Here is a 23,866-nt window from a genome sequence, read left to right as displayed (position 1 = left end):
TGTTTTGTTTTATTTAATTCAGCTTTCTTTCACAAATAATGCCATTCTACTAGTGTGACTTACTTGGTCATTCCTATTTTATATATACCAAATGTACCTTGGTATTACCATATCCCATTAATTATCTTCATTCCACCAAGTATACATTGTGTCTATTCGATCAATATCCTTGTTTAATACAAGACACTCTAGTTCATCCATCTTAGTATTTAGACTTCTAGCATGTATGCATAAGAACTTGTACATTTTGCCAATATACTGTTGGTTGCATTCATGCATTATATTTAAATGGGACTTTACATGTGACTGACTGTTCCTCACTAGCTCCTACCTGTACTTTACCAACTTCTTTCCTGTCCTCTTTACTAAGATATAGAGTTCCTTCTTTAATAAATTCATCCCTAGGAGATATTTCCACTCAAATTATGTGCTCCTCTGTATGTTGGCTTTCTCCCAGACCTTAGTTTAAAAACTCCTGTACAAGCTTTAAGTTTACATGCAAGCAAACTGGTTTGGTTTTGGTTTGGAGGAGGCCATCTTTCCTGTCTAGGCTCCTCCTTTCCCAAAAGTTTCCCAGTTCCCATACCTTCATCTTATCCACTCTCTGAGATCCTGCTGTTCTGCCTGTCTTTGACCCTGTGTGTGGAACTGGAAGCATTTCAGACAATGTTACTATGGAGGTCCTGGACTTTAATCTCTTGCCTACCAGCTGAAATTTGGCCTCAAGGATCTCTCTCCGACCTTTCCCTATGTCACTGGTACCTTCATATGCCACAATCACTGACTCCTTCCCAGCACTGCACATAAGTCTGTCTAGATGTCTTGTGAGATCTGCAACCTTTGGACCTGGCAGGCAATTTACTGTGCAGTTCTCCCAGTCATCACAAACCCTACTATCTATATTTCTCATTTAATTATGACCAAATGTATTAGCCACAGCAGGGACAAGTGTTTAATGGCACGGCTTCCTGCCACAGATGCAATTTGTAGGAGAGGCATTGTGCCCCATAGCAAGGTTGGCACGAATGGTCAGCATTAAAATCTAGTCACATGACATCTGGCCTTCATTTAGGCATGTGCTAAATGGAGCCCTCTGGTGCTCTACTACAAAGCATCACAAGTTTCTTTCACTTCACTAAAAACAAGACTTGCTCTACAGCTGACCCAAGCACCAAGTCCAATTAGAGGTCACAAGCCACTTTGTTGTATGTGCCTGATTTCTCTACAGATCAGTCACCCAGGGCACCAGAACCTTTGTAGAAGTGGGGGATGGGGTAGGCGACACAACTGGCTAGTGGGGGGGCACCACTGAAAGGTTGTGGGGCACATGTGACTGCCCCACACATTGCCTCTGCCTCCCCCCGACTCACCTCAGCAGACAGTCTGCAAAGCAGGCAGCAGTGCTGGGAGTCCAGCAGCAGGGAAAGAGAAGGAGCTCCATGGGGGGGGGCTGCTCAGTCGGCAGCCAGGCACCCTGTTTCCTTCCTCCCCTCGCTGCACAGACACATGGAGAGTGCAGTTGCCAGGAGGAACGCTGCCTCCTCGCTGCTGGTTGTCCCAGCCAGAGGCATCCTGAGAAATCTGGGGTGTCACGTGACCCTGCATGCCTACCACCCCCATACACATTGGCCTTGGCAGAGGCAAAGTGGATTCCTGCATCCTTTGTACCCTAACCCCTCCACTCCCCTCCTGTGCCCCCTTCTTCCCTAACCCTGCACTCCCTTGTGGCACTAACCACCTCACCCCCCCAGGTATTTGGTGCATCCAGTCTCATACCTCCAGCGACTGCACATAGCTCGTTGGGAACCACTGTGCAGCCCATCCTTTCTGCCTTTCCTACCAGTCACTGTCTGGCACCTGCAGCTCCGTGATCAGCTCCCCTGTGGCAAAGCACAGCCCCTGCCAGTGCTGCTCCACACCTGCCTGTGGCTTGCACTATGGGGGAGCAACTCTTTCCCTGCCCTCGCAAACTATACCCATGTTAAAAAGGGGGGGGGGGAAAGCAGGCTCCCATGGTTCCGGTGCTGCTGTCAGTCATTCACCATAGGAGCAACCAGTTGTAATGGATGGGATCTCATCATCAGCAATCACCTTCTCAGGTACAACCCCTGTAGCCATTCTCCCTTCCTGGTTTTATTAATTACAAGCTCTTTACAGTAGCAGTGTGGGTGGAACAGTAACTGTAGCTCTTGCCACAGCTGCTTGTCTGCATGTGTTACAAGGTTATAGTCATTGCACTGAACTCTTTAAAGGGGCAGGAGTCTCTCAGTTAGTCCAGCTTCTGGGACCTATTTTAGAGTCACCTCTACTGACTAGTGCACACTTAAACTTGTTCCTCTGGCAGGCCATGTGATCACGTATCAAGTGTTTTCCCCATAGTATTTCAAAGGCATAAAGGCTCAGACGGATACATTGCGTAAACACAGTATTTCATGTGAGGCTTTGTAAGGTGGGAGAATGAATCTGCTTGTTCAGCAGCAAAAGTAATCAGCCTCAGTCAGCAAGCTCTATTGGTCAAGGTTTTGTTCTTGTGTTAAAGGGCAACCTGGGACACAAGCTAGTCCTTTGAGCACAGGTGTGAAGCTTGCCCTTCTCTCCTGACAAGGAAGGAGCTGTTCTTCCTGAGGCAGGTTCATTCCTGCACTGGAGCAGGGATGGAGGGGGAGGTGACTTGAACCTCATCTCTTAACTGGTGGTTTGTTTGAGCCTGAGTGCGGATTACACTGCTCTACAGCCAAAATGCTTCTGAAATAAATGTAGTCAAACTTTACTAATTCTGGGTCACAGAGAACAAAAAAGATGCTTAAAATTGTTGATTGGCTCTGGTTTTCAAGATATGCTATTGGGTCAGTATATACAACCCTTGACTTGGGAATGGCGGAGGATAAGTGAGTTATAAAGAAAAGGGATCTCAATTTAAACCAGAAATGACTAAAATACATCTTTGACTGGATCTATGAATAAATCTGACTGGGTTTGGACAGTACTTGCTTTTTAGGCAAAACAATGAATGATGCAATCTGAATCTGGTATTGCATCATACATGATAGGAATTGCATCATGTTATTCCGAGAAGTCATGGATGATGCAATCATAACGAAGCTTACATCACTCTGCTGAACCAATTGCCCAATATCAGCTCTAGAAATCATACAGTGTGGTGCTCTCTTATTTGTCAGTGTTTGATTTTGCAAAGGGACACATTTCTGTTTAGCCAAAGTAAGCAGAGATGCCTCGTACTTGTGTGAACAGTGCAGATAACTTCTGCTATGTTTGTGGTGAGGTGACTTTTGCATCACAAAAGCTCAGTATAACCACTATGGTTAAGAAAGCCTATCACCTTTATTTTGGCTGCAAAATTCGAGATCAGGACAAGAGGTGGGCCCCACACATGCTGCAACACTTGTGCAACAAATCTTCGCCAGTGGTTGAACAGGAAAAGGAAGTCTATGCCTTTTGCAGTGCCAGTGATTTGGAGAGAGCCAACAGATCATACCAGCAATTGTTACTTCTGCATGGTGCCTCCAGTTGGGAAAGGTGTGTCAAAGAAGAAAAAGTGGACTGTGCATTATCCAAACATTCCATCAGCTATACGCCCAGTACCCCACAGAGAAGGACTGCCAGTTCCTGATGCACCAGAATCATTCTCACTTGAGTCAGACGAGGAAGAGGATGAAACTTCTGGTCCTGAACCATCAATGTCATAGGACCCACATTTTCTCCCATCCTCCTCCTCTGAACCACACCTCATAACACAAGGTGAACTGAATGACCTTGTCAGGTATTTGGAACTACCCAAGAGTAAGGCAGAGCTGTTGGGCTCCAGACTACAGCAGTGGAATCTCCTGGCAGGTGATGTTAGGGTTTCCATGTTCCGTGACAGTCAAAAGGATCTTGTCCCATTCTTCTTCATGGAAGGTGATCTTGTAGCCTGCAACAACATTGATGGTGTGATGGCAGCCCTCAACATCGTTCACGATCCAGATGAGTGGAGACTGTTCATTGATTCATCGAAGAAGAGTCTTAAAGCTGTTTTACTGCATAATGGCAGTGTTTTGCCATCAATTCCAGTTGGTCATGCAGTAAATGTGAAGGAAACCTATGAAAACATGAAACAACTTTTGAGGTGCATAAACTATGACCAACATCAGTGGCAGCTTTGTGGCGATTTGAAGGTTGTTGCTCTCTTGCTTGGTCTGCAGACTGGATACACAAAGTACTGCTGTTTTCTCTGCAAATGGGATAGTCGTGCAAGAGATTCCCACTACATCAAGAAAGATTGGCCACTCCGACAGTCATTGGAGCCTGGGAGGAAAAGTGTTCAGCATCCACCACTTGTTGAATCAAGGAAGATTTTGTTACTGCCCTTACACATCAAGCTGGGTCTGATGAAGAACTTTGTCAAGGCCATTGACAAAACACAAGCAGCTTTCAAGTACCTCCATGGAAAATTTCCAAGGTTAAGTGAAGCTAAGATAAAGGAAGGTGTCTTTGTTGGTCCTCAGATTCGTGAACTTCTTAGAGATGATGCATTTGACCATGCACTGTGTGGCAAGGAAAAGACGGCATGGAAAGCCTTCCAGTTAGAGGCAATAAATTTTCTCTGAAACAAGGCAGACAGCTACAGGTTGTTGGTAGAAAACCTCCTCAAGGCATACAAAAGCCTTGGTTGCAATATGTCACTAAAGATGCATTTTTTGCACTCTCATCTAGATTTTTTTCCACCGAACTGCGGAGCAGTGAGCGACAAGCATGGCGAGCGATTTCACCAGGACATTGCAACAATGGAGAAATGCTATCAGGGCAAATGGAGCCCATCAATGCTTGCAGACTATTGCTGGACAGTGACAAGAGATGCTCCATTTAATGCATACAAGAGACAAGCCAAGAAGCGCCGAGTAGACACTGAATAGGACTAAACTATGTACATAATGGTTTTTTGCCTTTTGTTTCATAAACAATTTTATTTATAACCCTTTTGCTGATTTTTAAAGTGTTACATAAACAGGACAGGTGAAATATCATGTAAAGCAACCATAAACACATGAAAAGACCTAGGTTTACAATTTATGATTAAAACTCTATCTACACAATATACATAGACATAAAATGTAAAAACTTATCTTAGAAACAGTAGCCAGTTGTTTTAATTGTCATATTTGAATTCAGCACATCAAAATACATAATAAATAGCACATTTTATCTCTGAAGCAGACTACTTCTCAAAAATTGTAGACCAGTGTTATTAGCACCACTATTGCACTGGCTGCTTTGTGCCGCTGCTAGGGTGCAGAATTGCCAAAATGCAGGACTGTTTGATCCCTCATCTCCATCCTCTGGCCTTCCTCCAACCTGGCACATGCCCATCTTAGAATGCCACCCTATGCCAGACAGGGAGAGGCTTCTGCAGCAGCAGCACAGAGCTGTTAGCTATGGTAGTGCAGAACAAACACAATGCAGGAGTGAGTTTGTCCTATAGAATTTCCTCTAGTCCCTTTTGAGAGCCTGATTGGACCTTGTCTCTCTAGCCTTGCCTTCTTACTACACCCTTCAAAGCCTCAGCTAGAATTAACCCCTTACTTGGGAACAAGCAAGGCCTCTGAACCCTGTGTCAGTCCGTCCTACTGCAATTTAAATCTAGAAGACGCTAGTATAAATGCTTTCTGTACCTCCACATTTACTTGCAGTGGTATACAGCAATTGGTGCTAAAGGCAAAGCACCAGGCATTTTCTGGAAGAGAATTTTCCCAGAGAGGATAAGAGGGAAGATTTCTTTCATTAAGAGGGAGAAATAAAAATAGTGGAATTTTAGGTACTCAGACCCAAAACAGAGGATTCAGCTGCTCAAACAGACTGAGCCAAAAGTTGGATCTAATCCCCCAGCTGACCATAAATTCCCTTGTTTTATCTGTTATGATACATACACACATCCAACAGGTTTGTTACACCACAGAGAAATGAGCTGGTGAGTAACTGTGTGGGAAGGGGAGAGTCAGTGAAGCTGGGAGGACTGGCTTCCCAAGCTCATCTTTGGAGGAATTACAGTAAGCCAGCAGCTGGTAGTTCCTAGGTGCATGCCCAAAGGGTGCTCCTCCCAGAGTGTGGTCCCTACTTCTGCACATGTGACATGTTCCTATGGCTGGCCCTGCACAGATAGGCCAACAGATGATTAACAATTGCAGATTGGGGTAATCAATCTGCTTCAGGGAAAGGACAATTTACTACTGAGATCAGAATAGTCCCCTTCCCCTCACCCCCCCCCCCGCCCCCCATGGTCTAGATTTATTTCTCTGAAGCATCCAGTATTGACTAATGCTGTAGGCAGGTGCTATACTCCAGTGGTTCTCAACCAGGGGTACATGTATCCCTGGGGGTACTCAGAAGTCTTCCAGGAGGTACATCAACTTGCCTAGTTTTACAACAGGCTACATAAAAAGCACTAGCAAAGTCAGTACAAACTGCAATTTCATTCAGACAATGACTTGTTTATACTGCTCTATATACTATACACTGAAAAATAAAATATTTATATTAAATTGATTTTATAATTATATGGTGTGACAAAGTTCCTCCTCTACCTTGGTAGCTCACCTGAAGGTATCAAGGACCCCCCCACCCCACCTTCTTCAAGTGGGTTTCCCAGTCTGGGGTATGAATCACCACGTCATCCAAGTAGGCTGCAGCATAGCCGGCATGGGGGTGTAATAACTTGTCCATGAGGCGCTGAGAGGTAGCTGGGGCCCCATGTAGTCCAAAAGGAAGGAAGGACTGTATACTGGAAAAGACCCTCTGGTGTAGAGAACGCTGTTTTCTCCTTTGCATCTTCAGCTAGGGGAATCTGCCAGTACCCCTTTGTCAAGTCTAGGGTCGTTAAGTACCAGGCATTCCCCAGATGGTCTACTAATTCGTCTATGCGGGGTATAGGGTAAGTATCAAACTGGAATATCTCATTTAGTCGCCGGAAGTCATTGCAGAACCTTGTGGTGCCATCAGGTTTGGGCACCAACACTATTGGGCTGGACCACTGACTGAGATTCTTCAATGATCCCCATCTCCAGCATTTTCCTGACTTCTGCTTTTATTTCCTCCCTTTTGGCTGCTGGCACCCGGTAGGGCCTCATTGTTACTCTGGCCCCAGGGTTCGTGACGATGTGATGATGTTCCAGTTGTACGACCCGGCTTTGGGTTCAACTATTTCGTAGGGCCCTTGCCACTGGGCCAACAGCTTACTTTCGGCCATGGGTACCAGTACCATTACTCTTGGGCCTTTTCTAGGTGCTCCCTCACTATGGGAGAGACCCGAGCTATCCGGTCCCTCATCTGTAGCACATGCTCTATTATGTTCTTCCCCTCACTGGGTTCCTCCTCCCAAATTTCCTTGGCTATGTCCAGGATGCCTCGGGGGTTACGCCCATATAACAGCTCAAAGGGGGAGAATCCAGTTGAGGCCTGAGGTACCTCCCGGATAGCGAACATAAGGTAAGGTAGTAGGGTGTCCCAGTCCTTCCCGTCCCGACTTACCACCTTCCTTATCATAGCCTTGAGGGCTCGGTTAAACCTTTCTACCAATCCATCAGTCTGCGAATGATAGACCAAAGTTGTCAGGGTATGTATATGGAGCAGTGTACAGAGGTCCTTCATTAGCTTCGACATAAATGGGGTTCCTTGGTCTGTTAATATCTCCTTTGGTAACCCCACTCGGGCAAAGATCCCCACCAACTCCTTAGCTATTGTTTTAGAGGCCGTGTTTCGCAGGGGGACGGCTTCTGGGTAGCAAGTAGCATAATCCAGAATGACAAGTATATATTGGGGGCCCCGGGCTGTCTTCTCCAGGGGTCCCACTAGGTCCATGGCTATTCGCTCAAAGGGAACCTTTATGATGGGAAGGGGTACTAAAGGTGCCCTCAAGTGGGGACAGGGACTGTGCAGCTGACACTCTGGGCAGGATGCACAGTACCTCCGCACTTCTTCATGTACTCTGGGCCAGAAGAACCATCATAGGACCCTGGCCAGGGTCTTCTCTACCCCCAAATGTCCCCCAAAAAGATGACTATGGGCAAGACTTAATACAGCATTCTGGTGTTTTTGAGGTACTAGGATCTGCTGTACCTTCTGCCCCTGTACTGGTGCAATCCGGTATAAGAGATCCTTCTTCATTATGAAGTAGGGTCCTGGTCCCTGGGTTTTCCCTTCCACGGGGACCCCATCTATTTCAGTCACCTCCTTCCTAATGTTGTCGTACCTTGGGTCTTCTGCCTAGTCCTGTCCAAAATTTCCTCTCCCAGGGCTAATCTGCCCAAGATCTAGGGGGCCAGTCTCTGTTGCCTCTACTGGTTCAGAAGTGTTAGGGTGGGGGGTCAGACTTGGGTGCTTCTCCCTCCTGGGTGGCCTCCTTTTCAGCTGCTCGGGTCCACCTACCTACAAGAGCGACTCTCTGGCTTTGGGTCAGTATTCGGGTTCCCAAAGCCTTAGCTGCCCTCCTTTCCCTTTTTGTCTTTCTACCCTGTCTGGGAGTAGAGAACAAATCTGGCGATATTGCAGAGAAGACTGGGGGTTGACAGTCTACTGTGGATGCCTCACTAACTTCAGTGTTTCCCCCTTTCTCCAATCCCCTTACCGGGAGTAAGTCTCCAAACCCTGGGAAGTCCCTCCCTACGAGCACCGGGTATGGGAGTTTAGGGACTACACCTGCTACTACCTCAGTAGTGTTCTCCTGAATCTCGATTTTTACTGGGATGGTAGGGTAATAACCAACTGTCCCATGGACACAGGTTATCCCTGTATGCTTAGCCCACAGCAGCTGACTATGCTTCACGAGCTTCCCCGAGACAAGCGTGATAGCACTCCCTGAATCAACCAGTGCTGTGGTCTCTACCCCATTTAGTTTCACTGGTCTGGTATACATATGTGGGGTTAGTGAGACCCCCACAAGGTGGATTAGGGAGCATGGGTCTGCCCAGTTCCCCAGGTTACACTGCATAGGCTCCTCAGCATTGGGACACTGTGCAGCTATGTGTCCCCATTCCCCACAGGCATAACATCTGTATGGAGCCCTAGGCATTCCCAGATCTCTTGGTTTGGGCAGTCTAACATCTCGATCCTCTTCTCCCTCAGTGCTCTGACTCTTCATGGCCTCTAGTGGGCCTTCAGCCCCTCTCTTTTTCCACCTGGGGCCTCTTGGTGGCCCAGTCACCCGAGCTTTGGGGCTTGGTGCTGCTAGTTTAAGCCAGGGTGCCTCTTCCTTAACTGGTCGGGTCAACTCCCTCACCGTCCTTTGCCTCTCTACCAATGCGACGACCTTGTCGTAGGTTCAGGGTTCATTCTGGCTTACCCAGGCGCAAAGGTCTGGCGGTAGTCCCCTCATATATTGGTCAATGACCAGAACCACTAGTATCTCTTCCAGATTCTGGGACTCCGTTCGCAACCACTTTCGTGCGAGATGAATGAGGTCGTACAATTTGGACCGCGGGGTTTTGTTTTCCTGGTACCTCCACTCATGATACCGCTGGGCCTGCACTGCAGTAGTTACCCCAGATCTGGCCAAGATCTCTGCTTTCAGCTGGGGGGATAGTCTGCTGCAGCCTCTTCAGGCAGATCATAGTAGGCCTTCTGGGCCTCCCCACACAGGAATGGGGCAAGGATGCCAGATCACGGATCTCAAGGCCAGGCCTCCTGTAGGGCTGTCCTCTCAAAGGCCAGAAGGTATGCCTTTACATCATCCTCCTGCGTCATTTTCTGCAGCCAATGGCTGGCTTGTGTGAGCCGCATCCCATCATGGCCACGGTTCAGCTCTGTCAGGGTCTTTACCTGGCTTACCAGTTCTCGCAACATAGCTCAGTCTTGAGCAGCCTGGTCCATTAGGAGGCAATTAGTCTCTTGCTGCAGCCGCACTGCCTTCTGTTGGGCGGCTGCCTGGACACGGGTAGCCTCCTTCTGGGCTGCCGTAGCTTGTATCAGTGCCCGCACTCAGTCATCCATTGTGGTGAAAAAATAAATAAACCCTCTTTTTTTTTTTTTTAATAAAGTCACACTCCTTCTGCCGCGCTGTGCACCCCAAATCCCACTCCTGACACCAGTTGTGACAAAGTTTCTCCTCTACCTTGGTGGGTCCTGTGCTTATTGGCAGATTTGCTTGCTTCACAGATTCACCCTGTGAGTCAGGAAACAGTCCAGAGACCTTCCCCTCTGGTAGAAGCTATAGTCCAGATCAATTCCTCCTGTGTTTGATCAGGAGTTGGGAGGTATGGGGGGAACCCGGGCCCGCCCTCTACTCTGGGTTCCAGCCCAGGGCCCTGTGGACTGCAGCTGCTTAGAATGTCTCCTGGTACAGTTGCATGACACCTACAACTCCCTGGGCTACTTCCCCATGGCCTCCTCCCAACACCTTCTTTGTCCTCACCACCGGACCTTCCTCCTGATGTCTGATAACGCTTGTACTTCTCAGTCCTTCAGCAGTACGCCTACTCACTCTCTGTTTCTTGCACACCTCTTGCTCCCAGGTCCTCACACATACTGCCTCTCCTCTGGCTTCCCCGGCTTGACTGGAGTGAGCCCTTTTATAGCATCAGAGGTGCCTTAGAGTCAGGTGCTTAACTGACTATTAGCCTGGAGCAGCCCTTGCTCTGGTCACTCAGGGAACAGAAAACTATTTATCCAGTGGCCAGTATATCTCCCTTCTGCTACTCTGCTGTTCCCAACTGGTCTGGGTTGATCACAATGGTAAAAATGAAAAAGTAAACAATTTTTCAGTAATCGTGTGCTGTGACACTTTTGTATTTTTGTAAGCAAGTAGTGAGGTGAAACTTGGGGGTATGCAAGAAAAAATTAGACTCCTAAAAGGGGTATGGTAGTCTGGAATGGTTGAGAGCCACTGTTTTACTCAGTAGAAGATCTGGTAAGAAAACCGAATACAATCTTCTCCCTTCTATCTGTGAAGAGAGCCTGACAGTTGCACATGCAGTCATGACCCCCTCTTCACGCCATCACAAATCCAAGCCAACTTCCTTGCCCCAGGGCTCCAACTTGAGACAAAATGGTTGACATTCATTCTAACAGTCACAGTAGTTATGGAGACCAGAGAACGAGAAGCACAAGCCATGACTTGGACTAGCAACAACATCCACCACAAAAAAGCTGCCAACCACTTAAACATTGACAGATAGAGGAAATGAAAACAATTATCCCAGGAGGGCAGGGAAGTGTGGAATTTGCAGTGTGGGAGGCCAAGGGCCAATAAAAACAGTTTAGCTTTGTGAAGACAACTGAATGTATCATTCTACTTGGTTAAAACAGGCCACTCTGAAGGGTGAGTGGGGAAGTGCCCCAGTTTTTGTTGGTTTGTACAGAATGTTGTGCTAAAGTGTTACTAACTGGAATATTTGGGATATTAAATTTTTATAAGCAGGTTTCCTAGTAAGCAGTGTTCTTAACCTGATGGGAGTGACCCCTACATCCTTTAGCAGGTAGCCACTCACCTATTGTCTAGAAGAAGTTGCAAGCGGATTCCCTCCTCTTCTATTCAAGCCAATTTCAGAGAAGTTACAGGTTGAAGTAACTTATCCAGTACTCCAGTTCAGTTACTGGGGGCCACCACAGGATTGTTCCCTACAAAACATTTTCTAGTGTTCTATCCATTTTTATAGCTTCCAAGTAGGTACCTTCTGCCACTTCTGTACATTTCACTGTTGGAAAGATTTTCCCTCTGCTGTTCAGAATAAGGTTTCCCTGTCTTAAACTCAACCCATTACTCCTACCTATATAGTCCTTGTACCACATTAAATCAGGTTTCCTCAGACTGTAATAGAGCCTGCCTTAGCCCCGCTGCGCTACCGGACTTTTAGTGGACGGAGATTGACTGGTAGAAGCTCCGCGATCGACCAGTTAATTGCGATCTACCGGTTGGTGACCGCTGCTGTAGACAGTGGACCCCTGGGGGTCTGCAGATTATGTTGACAATTTGCAAAGGGGTCCACACCTCCCTTTGAAATTTTTTAGGATGGAAAAAAGGTTGACAACCACTGCACTAGCAGATCCTTAAACATGTTTTGCCTTCATAGCTTGTTCATTGTTTACTTTAAAGAGTATACTGACTCCAAGGGCAGTCAGACCCTTACACTAAGCGTTCACTCTGCTGCCTGAGTGGGGTACATATTTCATAGTGTTACCTGTCACCACTGAACTACAGCTACAAAGAGATGGATGATACCATATTAGAGTAAGAAGGAATAAACAAGAAAAGGGAGGAAAAAATACTGAAACCCTATTAATTCCTGTCTCGCAGGTGATTGATGCATTTTAAAGTTCTGATCCTGCACAGAGCTACTCACATTTTTAGCTTTACACAGTTAGCCCCAGTTAGATCAATGGAATTATTCTCCTGCATAAAATAAAGTACACACATACTTCTTTACAGGTAAAAGGCCTTGACTTCCAGTTAGCTTGCCCAAGTTTGGGAACGTTTTATTAGATTTGGCTGCATACATGTAGTTGTGATAATATTTTAACTGTAATTGCACAGATATAGTGAAAATATGCTAGAGCAATTTAATTTTTAAAGCCTCTAAAAATCAAAGTAATTTGGAAGTCATGAGCACAGGAAATGTCCAGAGCTAATATATAGTTATACAATTCAGCACGTGTAAATGCAATTCCTCTGCAATTTTTTACATAGTAAGTTTCAGCCCAGAGTAAAGTTGGCAATTGAGTTTATAAATCCCAGAAAAACAGCATTTGAAAGAATAGTGAAGACAATAGAAGCTTATTTAAGCTCATGACAGACATTTAAACTAGCATGTGTGTATATAGTCAGCAGTAGCAGGTTCTTACCTTACCAGCATCCAGACACAGCCATCACAGGTGACTCAGTTTCCCCTCACTCTTGGGTAGCTGGATGATTTGATATGGTCCAGTCCTCTAGACAAACAATGAGATCTCCCCTTTTGGAAGGAACAGAAATCCAAACACCTGACATTCTTGGCCAACCCCAGGCAATAACCTTCACCTGTGTGGACATAGGGTTGATTAATACCAATAGGAACTGGCCTTCCATAGGGAAAACAATTGCCCCTGCAGTGATCTCAGTTGGTGATGAGTGAAGGGAGACTGAACATCTCAGTCATGTACCCAAAATGGGATTCTAGCTTTCAGTTTACATCTCAGCCCCTCTATATCCTTTTACTACCAGGTACTTACCTCATCCTTCCCTAGGGTCCTTCTATAGCTTGCCTGTGTTTAGACTAGCTCAGCTCTGGTAGGGAAGGAAGGAAGGAGCCACCTCCTTCTTACCTAATCCCTAGCCTTCTGGTCTGCAGCAAGGCTGCTTCTTATATGCCCTGCCATTCCTTCCCAGCATGCCTTGCTGTCCCACCCTACAGTCAGGTGGTCCCTGACTACATCTCCCATTAGTCGCTGCAAACTACTTTCCAGACTGCACTTGTTTGGGGCTGAACCAGAACCAGGGCCGTAGTAGGTCAGCAGGTGTACTTAAAGAGTCACTCCATGCTTTGTTACATAACTAGGGTTACCACCTGTCCAGATTTTGTCCCTTTTTAAGGTAGCTGACCTAGAAATCTGTAAGGGTGCTTAGCTGTCCAGTTTTATGGGCTAAGGATCATCCCAGATGTCCCTTTATTGTACCTCAAAAGTGGCACCCTATACAGAATCCATTTAGAATAATGCTGGTCTAGAAGATGTAAAAGATGAACTATTAACAATGTAACATCATACTGCCTCTCTATTGCCAGCGGGTTATCCTTATGTAGGGGGCGTTATGACTACAGATTCCAGGTATGGTATACACCAGAGTAACTGAGATCAGAATCTGGCCAAAAGTGTTTGAAAAATTCCAAAACTAGTATTAAGATGAAGTTTATATAACTATAAAACTTCATTAAATGAGTATTTAGGTTGCAAAATCAAGCACTCAAAAGTTAGGAAATAATAGTTTTATGGTTGCACTGCAAATTTAATTGTGCCATTTTGTTCATCTATCCTGTGCACTGAAGGAGACGGGGCCCTGGGGAAAATAATGATTGTGTAATTAAAGAGTATATGATAATGCATACACACAAGGGGGGCAGATTAAGATTACACCGGTAACCTTAAATCTTGTAACCTAAGTAATGTTCAGTTAATGTAGGGGTTTTAAATGCAATTTGCTACATTTTTATAAAAGGTAAAAGTTAAAAACAAGTTTCCTTATGTGCATTTGTAACCACTTCTCCATCATGCATCACAAACAGGGCTGGGCTTGAACCCTGACTTTTCAGCACAGATGTCTACTACTTAATCTACAGGAAGACAAGGCTGTTATTCCAGAGGTGGAAAGGACTGCAGGGGCCCTGTCATAACTATAAAGGGAAGGGTAACAGCCCTCCTGTGTACAATACTATAAAATCCCTCCTGGCCAGAGTCCCCAAAATCCTTTTACCTGTAAGGGGTTAAGAAGCTCAGGTAACCTGGCGGACACCTGACCCAAAGGACCAATAAGGGTCCAAGATACTTTCAAATCTTGGTGGGGGGAAGGCTTTTGTTTGTGCTCTTTGTTTTGGGAGAGTTCACTCTTGGGACTAAGAGGGACCAGACATCAATCCAGGCTCTCCAAATCTTTCTGAACAAGTCTCTCATATTTCAAACTTGTAAGTAAACAGCCAGGCAAGGCGTGTTAGTTTTATCTAAGTTCTGCTGCGGGAGCTGGCCCTCCCCCAAGACTCCAGCAGCTGTCAGACATGATTGCAGTAATAAGCTGACAGCTGTGCCAGGTAGCCTCCCTTTCCCCTGCCCAGCTGTGTACAGGATCTAAGATCCTTTTATCTCTTGGGTATAACATGGTTAGAGAAAAAAAACCTTCATGTGTTTTTCCCTATATGGCCTAAAGTGGAGAGAAACACTAGGCTATGGCAGCATAGCATAATGTTCCCATCATACCACCCCCCTGTTTAGAGATGGGCCCAAACTGGATCACACACTCAGACTTGGGATAAGTTTGGATCTGGACTGAGAACTTTGCCCCTTGGGTCTCTCTTTATGGTGGGCAGAGCCTGGAACACCAACTCCAGCTGCTTACAGACATTGGGATAGCCCAGATCTGGGCTCTGTGGCTCTATCCCGTATGCATTGTTTTTACCATGTATAGCTCACCTGCTGCACTTTGCATCTGGGGTTACATAATGGGACCCTGACCTAGTTGTGGGCCCTAGCTGCTATTGCAATGCTAATAACCATCATCAGCATCTGTTCAAAGAGAATTTGTGTTTATGAAGCTGTGTGGGGAGAGGGTGCGTCTGTTTCAGGGGTAGGCAACCTATGGCACAGGTGCCAAAGGCAGCACGCGAGCTGATTTTCAGTGGCACTCACACTGCCCGGGTTCTGGCCACCGGTCCGGGGGGCTTTGCATTTTAATTTAATTTTAAATGAAGCTTCTTAAACATTTAAAAAACCTTATTTACTTTACAGACAACAATAGTTTAGTTATATTATAGACTTAGACCTTCTAAAACGTTAAAATGTATGACTGGCACGGGAAAACTTAAATTAGAGTGAATAAATGAAGACTCGGCCCACCACTTCTGAAAGGTTGCCGACCCCTGTACCAGGCTGTAACTGATGCTGTCTCTCCCAGGCCACAAGATTGGGGGAGGGGATGCTAAAGAGAGTCTGATCCAAAGCCTATTTAAGTCACTGTAAATCTTTTCATTCACTTTAGCAAGCTTTGGCTCAGGCCCTCTTTCTCCCCCCCCCACCCCCAAAGGCAGTAGAGCATTTAACACTATCTTGCAATGAAGAAAAGAAACCTACTTCTTCCCCCACTTCCACTCAAAAGCAAACAAACCCTTATTTTTGGCACAGAGGTGCAGGGCAGCTCCTTGGCTGAACAGCTAGTGGGAGTGAAGTGTGTTAAAGTGCAAGCAGCTTTTGTCTGATGGGTAAATACTGCCAGTCGCAGGGGCTCTATGAACTAGAAAGGAAGCAGCCTTTCAAAACCAAGGGGTGCATTCTACAATGGGGTTTATTATACTGTAGCCTCTAATGATCCTATTGATTTTTTTTTTAAATAACTTGTTTCTTTTAGGTGAAGAGTGAAGGCCCCAAGCTGGTGCCCTTTTTTAAAGCCACTTGTGTCTATTTCGTCCTCTGGCTGCCAACTTCCAGCCCTTCCTGGTTCAGTGCCCTCATCAAGTGTCTGCCCATCTTCTGCTTATGGGTTTTTCTGCTGGCACATGGAATCAATTTCTTAGTCGCACATCGAAGCGCCAGTAGGATCTTAGCAGGGTTAATATTCTCTGCCGTGGGGGATGCCTTCCTCATCTGGCAGGAGCAAGGCTACTTTGTTCATGGTAAGTGATGCACCAGTTCGGAAGGGATGTAATAGCAACCAGTTAGCATTTATTTAGTGCTGAATTTCTTATGCAGAGGGTTTAAATATTTTTCATTTAGTGTTTAACCCATTGTCATGGCAGTAGGAAGGACTCATCCCATGCATAAATCCCTTGCATTGAAATTAGAGGGGGTGCACCATGGCTGGATATGACCCCTGTCCTCCTCTGTACTCACATTCCAAGAGCCTGGGGTTGGCTAGTAGCCATGTCATGGGGCTGGCCCAGGATTGATTCTCAGCATCTGTCCTCATTCCCTGGACTGGCAGGACTTGGGAATATGGCAGAGGCAGAATGACCTCACATCACTCAGCATTTGGCTGGACTCTGTGCAATCATCTTATACACGGATAGCTGCTGTGATGTGCACTCCTGAAGCCCCAGTGTAAAGCAGAGAACAAGTGAAGAGGAAAGTAGATTCTCAGCGTTCTAACAGGGAAGCATGTGAGTAGGGAGCAGGCTGTGGGCAGTGGTTAGAGTAGCGTTACCATATTTCAGCAAGCAAAAAAGAGAGGACGGGAAGATCCCCGCCCCCAGTCCTGCCCCTTCCACTCCCTCCCCCCAACCCTCCCCCTGCTCCTTGTCCCCTGACTGCCCCCTCCTGGGACCCCTGCCCCCCAGGACTCCACCCCCTACCTAAGCCTCCCTGCTCATTGTTCCCTGACTGCCCCCTCCTGAGACCCTCCCCCCATCCTAACTGCCCCCCTAGGACTCTAACCCCTACCTGCCCCCTGACTGCCCCAACCCTTATCCACACCCCCCACCCCCAGACAGACCCCCGGGACTTCCACGCCCCATCCAACCACTCCCCACCCCCTGACAGCCCCCCCCAGAACTCCTGACCCATCTAAACCCCTCTGCTCCCTGTCCCCTGACTGCTCCGATCCCTCTCCCCACCCCTGCCCCCTGACAGCCCTCCCGCTCCTTGTCCCCTGACTACCCCTCCTGGGACCACTGCTCCTAACTGCCCTCCAGAACCCCACCCCCTACCTAAGCCTCCCTGTTCCTTGTCCCCTAACTGCCCCCTCCTGAGACGCCCCCCTCCAACTGCCCCCCCCAGGATCCTACCCCCTACCTGTACCCTGACTGCCCAAAACCTTATCCACACCCCCACCCCCAGAAAGCCCCCCCTCAAAGGCCCGACTCCCCCCCCCCCCCCGTCTCTTGACTACTCCCTCCAGAACCTCCCTGCCCCTTCTCCGACCCCCTGGCCCCCTTACTCTGCCGCTCAGACCAGCGTGCCGGGGAGAAGGAGCAGGGGGAGGAGCTCCAGACTGCCAGTGCGAACGGCCGGCTGGTGATCTGCGAATGCAGGGAGGGAGGGAGTGCTCTCAGCTGCAGGGGAGAGGAGGGGAAAGTGGAGGAGGGGCTCTCTCTGGCTGTCGGAGCCCCATGTAAGTGGCACCATCCGTCCGGCTGCCCTGTCAGCAGCGCATGCTCTACGGGGGGGGGGGGGGGGGGAGGGGGGAAGAGTCCGGACATTTACAAATTCCCCCTGGACGCTATTTTTAACTCTAAAAGCTGGACATGTCCGGGGGAATCCAGACGAATGGTAACCCTAGGTTACAGTCACAGACATGGAACCAGAGCTGGGGATAGTCAGGTGCCAAGGGAAAGGTCAGAGCCAGTAACCAAGTCAGGAGGAGAAGCTGGAGTTAGAGTCTGGGATAGGAGCAAAGACCTTTAGCAATGCAGGAACAGATGGTGATCTGGGATAAGGAGACTAGAAACCAGAAAAAGGCAGGAAACAGGAGTCAGGCACATAGGTAGGGTGTGTAGTAGCAGCCAGCCAAGGATTCCGCCAGTCACTCACACAACTTCCTATGCCTCTTTCTGGCTTAAGTAGTGCATCTGGGCCAATTAGTGCGGCTGGATATCTAGACATCTCCCCCCAAATCAGGAGCTTTGTGGGCAGGGCTCCATGCAAACTAGAGCTTCACTAGCCTCCTTCTCCAATCAATCAATCAAATCATTCAGGTGAGCTGCTGTGTGGTGGCTGTGGTTGAGGCCTGTGATCCTTCAGTGCCCCTGGGGCTAGAGGTGGGCGATAGAAACCACTAGGCCTTCCCCTAATTGGAGATGTGCTGACTTGAGTCACAAGCTATCTTGAAAATGCAGGACTTTCAGCAAGCTTTGATCAGGTCCCTCTCACCAAAGGCTCTTAAGCAAACTAAGCGTTCTTGACATAAAAGGGAAGGTCATCTCATGGTTCAGTAACTAGTTAAACAGATAGGAAACAAAGGACAGGAGTGAATGATGAATTTTCACAGTGGAGAGAGGTAAATAGCAGGGTCCCCTAAGGGTCTATACTGGACCACTGTTCAACATATTTATAAATTATCTGTGTGTGTGTGGGGGGGGGGAAGTAAATAGTAAGGTGACAAAGTTTGCAGAGGATACTAAATTATGTGACAGACCCAGACCAGTGGGGTACAGGAGTCTGGTAGAGGGCAAATATACTGGTCACTGGATGAGTAGTTTTCTGTTCCCTGAGTGACCAGAGAAGGGGCTGCCCTAGAGTAATCAGGAACCTGCTAGAACTAGTTAAGGTAGGCAGGCTAATTAGGACACCTGGAGCCAATTAAGAAGAAGCTGCTAGAATCAATTAAGGCAGGCTAATCAGGGCACCTGGGTTTTAAAAGGAGCTCACTTCAGTTTGTGGGAGTGTGAGGAGCTGGGAGCAAGAGGTGCAAGGAGCTGAGAGTGATTGCTGCTGGAGGACTGAGGAGCACAAGCGTTATCAGACACCAGGAGGAAGGTCCTGTGGTGAGAATAAGGAAAGTGTTTGGATGAGGCCATGGGGAAGTAGCCCAGGGAGTTGTAGCTGTCGTGCAGCTGTTACAGGAGGCACTATAGACAACTGCAGTCCACAGGGCCCTGGGCTGGAACCCGGAGTAGAGGGCGGGCCCGGGTTCCCCCCAAACCTCCCAATTGACCTGGACTGTGGGTTCTTCCAGAGGGGAAGGTCTCTGGGCTGTTCCCCAACCCACATGGTGAATCTCTGAGGCAAGAAAATCCACCAATAAGTGCTGGACCCACCAAGATAGAGAAGGAACTTTGTCACAATTACTTAAGATAAGTCCAAAGCAGACTGTGAAGTGTCAAAAGGATCTCACAAAACAGAGCGACTTCAATATAGCAGATGAACGTCAATGTTGATGAATGCAAAGTAATGCACATTGGAAATCATAATCCCAACTATACACACAAAATGAGTGTGTCTAAATTAGCAGTTACCACTCAAGAAAGATCTTGGAGTCATGGTGGATAGTTCTCTGAAAACATACACTCAAGGTGCAGCAGCACTCAAAAAAGCAAACAGAAGGTTAGGAACCATTAGGAAAGGGAGAGATAAAACAGAAAATAAGATTGTTTATATAAAGTCATTATACACACATACCTTGAATACCATCTCTAGAAGAATATTAGAATGGGAGAGGGTGGAAAGTATAGAGAAGGGCTATGAAAATTATTAGGAATATGGAATAGCTTCCATATGAAGATATTAATAAAAGACTGAGTATTTATCTTAGAAAAGAGACAACTAAGGGGGTGCGATATTCATTATTTTATAGACTATCATGGTGTGGAGGAAGTAAATGTTATTTACCCCTTCACATAACATAAGAACCAGGGGTCACCCAATGAAATTGATAGGCAGCAGGTTTAAAACATAAGGAAGTAATTCTTCACACAATGCACAGTCAATCTGTGGAACCCATTGCTGGGACTGTTGTGAGTTAAAATAATTCTGGAGGATAGGTCTCTCAAAGACTATTAGCTAAGATGGTCAGGGACAGAACCCCATACACTGGGTGCCCCTAAACCTCTGACGGCCAGAAGCTGGGAGTGGGGATGATGGGATGGATCACTCGATAAATTGCCCTGTTCTTTTCACTCCCTCTGTAGCATCTGGTACTGGTCACTGCCAGAAGATATGATACTGGGCTAGATGGACCATTGGTCTGATCCAGTGTGGCTGTTCTTATGAATACCCATCAGCCCATTTTCTTCAGGGGCTGCTGACAATTTTGTCTTGCCTCCTCAAATGTTTGAACTGAGGTTTTCAAAGCAGTCTGGGCTAGTGGTTGTCAACCTTTTCACAACCCTTTCCTATCAATGGCAAAAAACTACATTAACACAGAAGTAAGCTTGCCTGGCTGAGTTGAGCAAAGCTCATTCAGAAAACCAGGAAATGCAGAGTTAATGTTGCCCATGTTAACCTTGACTCTACCCTCTTTTAGTAATGCCCTAATACGCCCTATTAACACAGGTTTACTCTGCCAACCTCACAGTTGCTGAAATGTCAGAGCTCTTCACCACCTTTAACACCCATTCACTTTCACCACAGAGGATTTTAGAGTACTTCCAAGAGTTGAACTGTAGCACATATACAATGTTAGGAATGGAAACTTTTTAGCTGTATTTCTGTATTAGCACATGCACCTAAAAAAAAAAAGTATGTTTTCTTAAATATGGTTCTCAATTTGTCCCCCAAAGATTTAGTGGGTGCTGTGCACTACTTTGGGTGAAACTCAACAGCTTGAGACCATTTTTACTTGCATCACATTTATAGCTTGATCTCTAGCTCTGCGCAAAACCAAACAAAAAAACCCTACACACAATCCACACACCCTGGAAATTTTGAAAAATGGCTACTTTTTCCAGGACTTATATCTTTGCAATCTGTCTCAAATGACTCCAAATTTGGGCCACTAGTCCTATCCCACCTGCTCCTGAGGCACACCAGTTTCAAAGGAATCCAACTAAACATGTAGATTCCAGAAGATTTAAAGTGTGACCTTTAAAGAGAAATTGCTTCCTTAACCATTATGGCACTGCTGCACCACTATAATAGTGGGATCGTCTTGAGACCAACTTCCCAAATATCTGGAATAGGTCAGTGATCCCCTCCCACGCATTTAGCAATATGGGAAGTGTGGTTGCCAGCCCTTGACACCTATTTTTTAAGTGCCCATATTGAGAACACATGGTCTAGGGGATTTGGACACATCTCCCATTAATTTCAATGGAATGGGTGTCTAACGCTCCTAGATGGCTTTGAAAATCTCTGCCTTCATATTATGTCATCCCTCCCCCCCTCCCCAAACAGGCTGATGTCAAACATTTGCCATTTTGAGCCACCTCAGGAGTCTTTAATACTCTTTCCAGTGGTGACAGACAGTAGAGGAAGAGGAAGATTTGAGCTTCAGCCATTTTCAGACAAAATGTCATGCACCACTACAGTTAATCTTTGATCGATGCTAGAAAAAGTAATTTCTCCTTGTTTAAAAGTTAGTAAGTTGGTGCTGGTTGAGGGAAAAAAACCCTTTAAATTCAAAGTGTTGACAGCATTCTTTGTGGAAATATCCATAAAAGTACATTCAATCTTAGCAAACATTTCATTTCCATCTCTATAAATATGGCTGTCAGTCTGAAGACAGTTTTGGAGTTGGTCTCCTTTGAACTGCTGTTGGCAAGAGGAGTTTGGTAAAAGACATTTGTGACTTTATAGGATGAAAGTCCTGATGAGCTATTCTTGCTGTGCTGGTCTTGTTGCCTCATTTTTTACTATTACAGCCAACTAATAGGAAGCTGTTTTCTGACTAGCATCCTGTTGTGTCTAGGAGATATTTTGTAATTGAAAATGCATCTCACTTGATGACAGACATTTAAAACCAAAGTGAAGTTTCTGGTCTCTGCTTATACTAGCCCTTTGCACTGGTGGCTAGAGACTCACATTTCAGATGCGGGAATGGAAGGCGTAACAAAAGGGAATCTCATTCACTCAAGGTGGGGGTGGGTGGATTGCAGCTGGCTAGCCCTCTCCATTGGGGAAGAGACAGAAAGGTAACGGAAGTCAGCCGCTTCCATTGCAGTTGGTCCAGAATGAAAGGGAGAGTAAGAAAAGATGCAGAGGGAAAAGGCTGAATTAGCTGGAAATTTGGATTCCCAGATCACACTCTTGCACATCCAAGGACTTGGTCTGAGCACATCTTGTAATCCAAGCACCTTGTAATGGCAATATACATATACTGGAAGGCTGTTGAATGTTTGCTCTCCCTTCCCCCCCCCCATCCTTAGTTAGGTGGGGTGGGGCCTCCTGCCACTTCCAAATGCCTGAATGATCTCTCTTGGGAGCAGCCCATCTTCTGTCTGTGACTAACCTCACAATTTATCACAAACCTCTTCCCCCTCTCTGCTTCTCCTCTCGACCACCATTTTCCTTAGCAATGCCAGATTCAGTGGAGTTACACTAGGAATCCATGTGATCCACTGTCTGTCTTCCAGATGAGACGTGATAAATCGATCCCAGAAGATCGATCTCTACCCGCCGAATCAGGCGGGTAGTGTGGACCTACCCTTTTCTGTCAGACATGCACAGAATCCTGTGTCCATCTAGACCAGTGGTTCTCAACCAGGGGTCTGTGGGCAGGTTTCAGGGAGTCCACTTAGCATGGTTGTTGTTAGACTCGCTAGGGGCCAGGGCAGAAAGCCAAAGCCCAGCTGCGCAGGACTGCAGCCCAGGGCCCCAAGCCCCCCCCTCCCGCAACCCCAGACTGAAGCCAAAGACTGAGCAACTTAGTTTTGCAGTGCCCCTGTGGCGTGGGATCCCAGGCAATTGCCCTGCTTGCTATCTTTTGACGGCAATCCTGGCTTTTATATGCAGAAAAACAGTTGTGGCACAGGTGGGCCATGGAGTTTTTAATAGCATGTTGCGGGGGGGCTCAGAAACCCCTGAGAACCCCTTATCTAGACCTTCCCAGCAGGCTTGTTTCCCGACTGTATGTATTATATTCTTTGATTCTCTATTCCTGGCTTTTCCACATAAAGCCGTTGAGCCTCTTGGAGAAGAAACCTCTCCTGACACCTACTCTAAAGTATCCTCACATCCCTTAACTTCCCCTTAAAACTGTGCATGAGATTGTTGTAGTATAAAAACTCTTGTCCTAGATCTTTAGTAAAATTTCCCTACTCCTCATGTTTAGCTAGCTCATTAAGTCTTCCCTCCTGTTCCCTGAATTAGTCTTGAGGCCATAATTTGGTGTCTCTCCTCCCCCACCCCATTTCATCCCTCTTCTTTAGTGCCCAGTCTCATCTATCTAGCCTTGTGCCCTACATGTGGGCTCTGCCTCTCCTCTCTCTACCAGTTCCATTCTGTGGATGCACCAGCAATCTGAGTTGTAGATCAGCCGGACATAGCACAAGACACTCCCCAGTGCAGAGGGGGCAGTGCCACCTGGTTGAGTTGTTTTAGCCCAGTGTGTTGGTTTGAGTATGACAGACATGCAGAACAAACTTCTCACTGGTGGATTTTAGTTGCTAAGGAGCTCCTGTTCCCCTTGTACCAGGGCATCACGACATAATTTGCAGCCACTGGCCTGCTGGGGCACTCAGATTTCCAGATTCTTTTCAGTTTCATTTTTGCATGAAAACATCTAGCCAAGTTAACAAATCTGTATGAACAGAATGGAGCAGACTTTTAGTGTATG

The 23,866-nt window shown here is 46.7% G+C and overlaps 1 protein-coding gene across 3 annotated transcripts in view; it reads left to right on the top strand.

Annotated features, from left to right (window-relative positions):
- The window catches only part of TMEM86A (transmembrane protein 86A), a 78,997-nt gene that overhangs the window by 44,661 nt on the left and 10,470 nt on the right, over positions 1-23,866 (top strand). For all 3 annotated transcript variants that reach the window (XR_010600954.1, XM_065594737.1, XM_005293940.5), the window contains one exon: positions 16,070-16,334. Coding sequence is in view for 2 of the 3 variants with exons in the window: in XM_065594737.1 (XP_065450809.1) it covers positions 16,070-16,334 (265 nt within the window). In the remaining variant the exon portion in view is untranslated. The remainder of the gene's footprint in view (positions 1-16,069; positions 16,335-23,866) is intronic.

The sequence above is a fragment of the Chrysemys picta genome, chromosome 4, assembly GCF_011386835.1.
Source record: "Chrysemys picta bellii isolate R12L10 chromosome 4, ASM1138683v2, whole genome shotgun sequence".
Lineage (NCBI taxonomy): Eukaryota > Metazoa > Chordata > Testudines > Emydidae > Chrysemys > Chrysemys picta.
The sequence above is the reverse complement of the archived record's forward strand: the minus strand, read 5'-3'. Positions and strand labels throughout refer to the sequence as shown.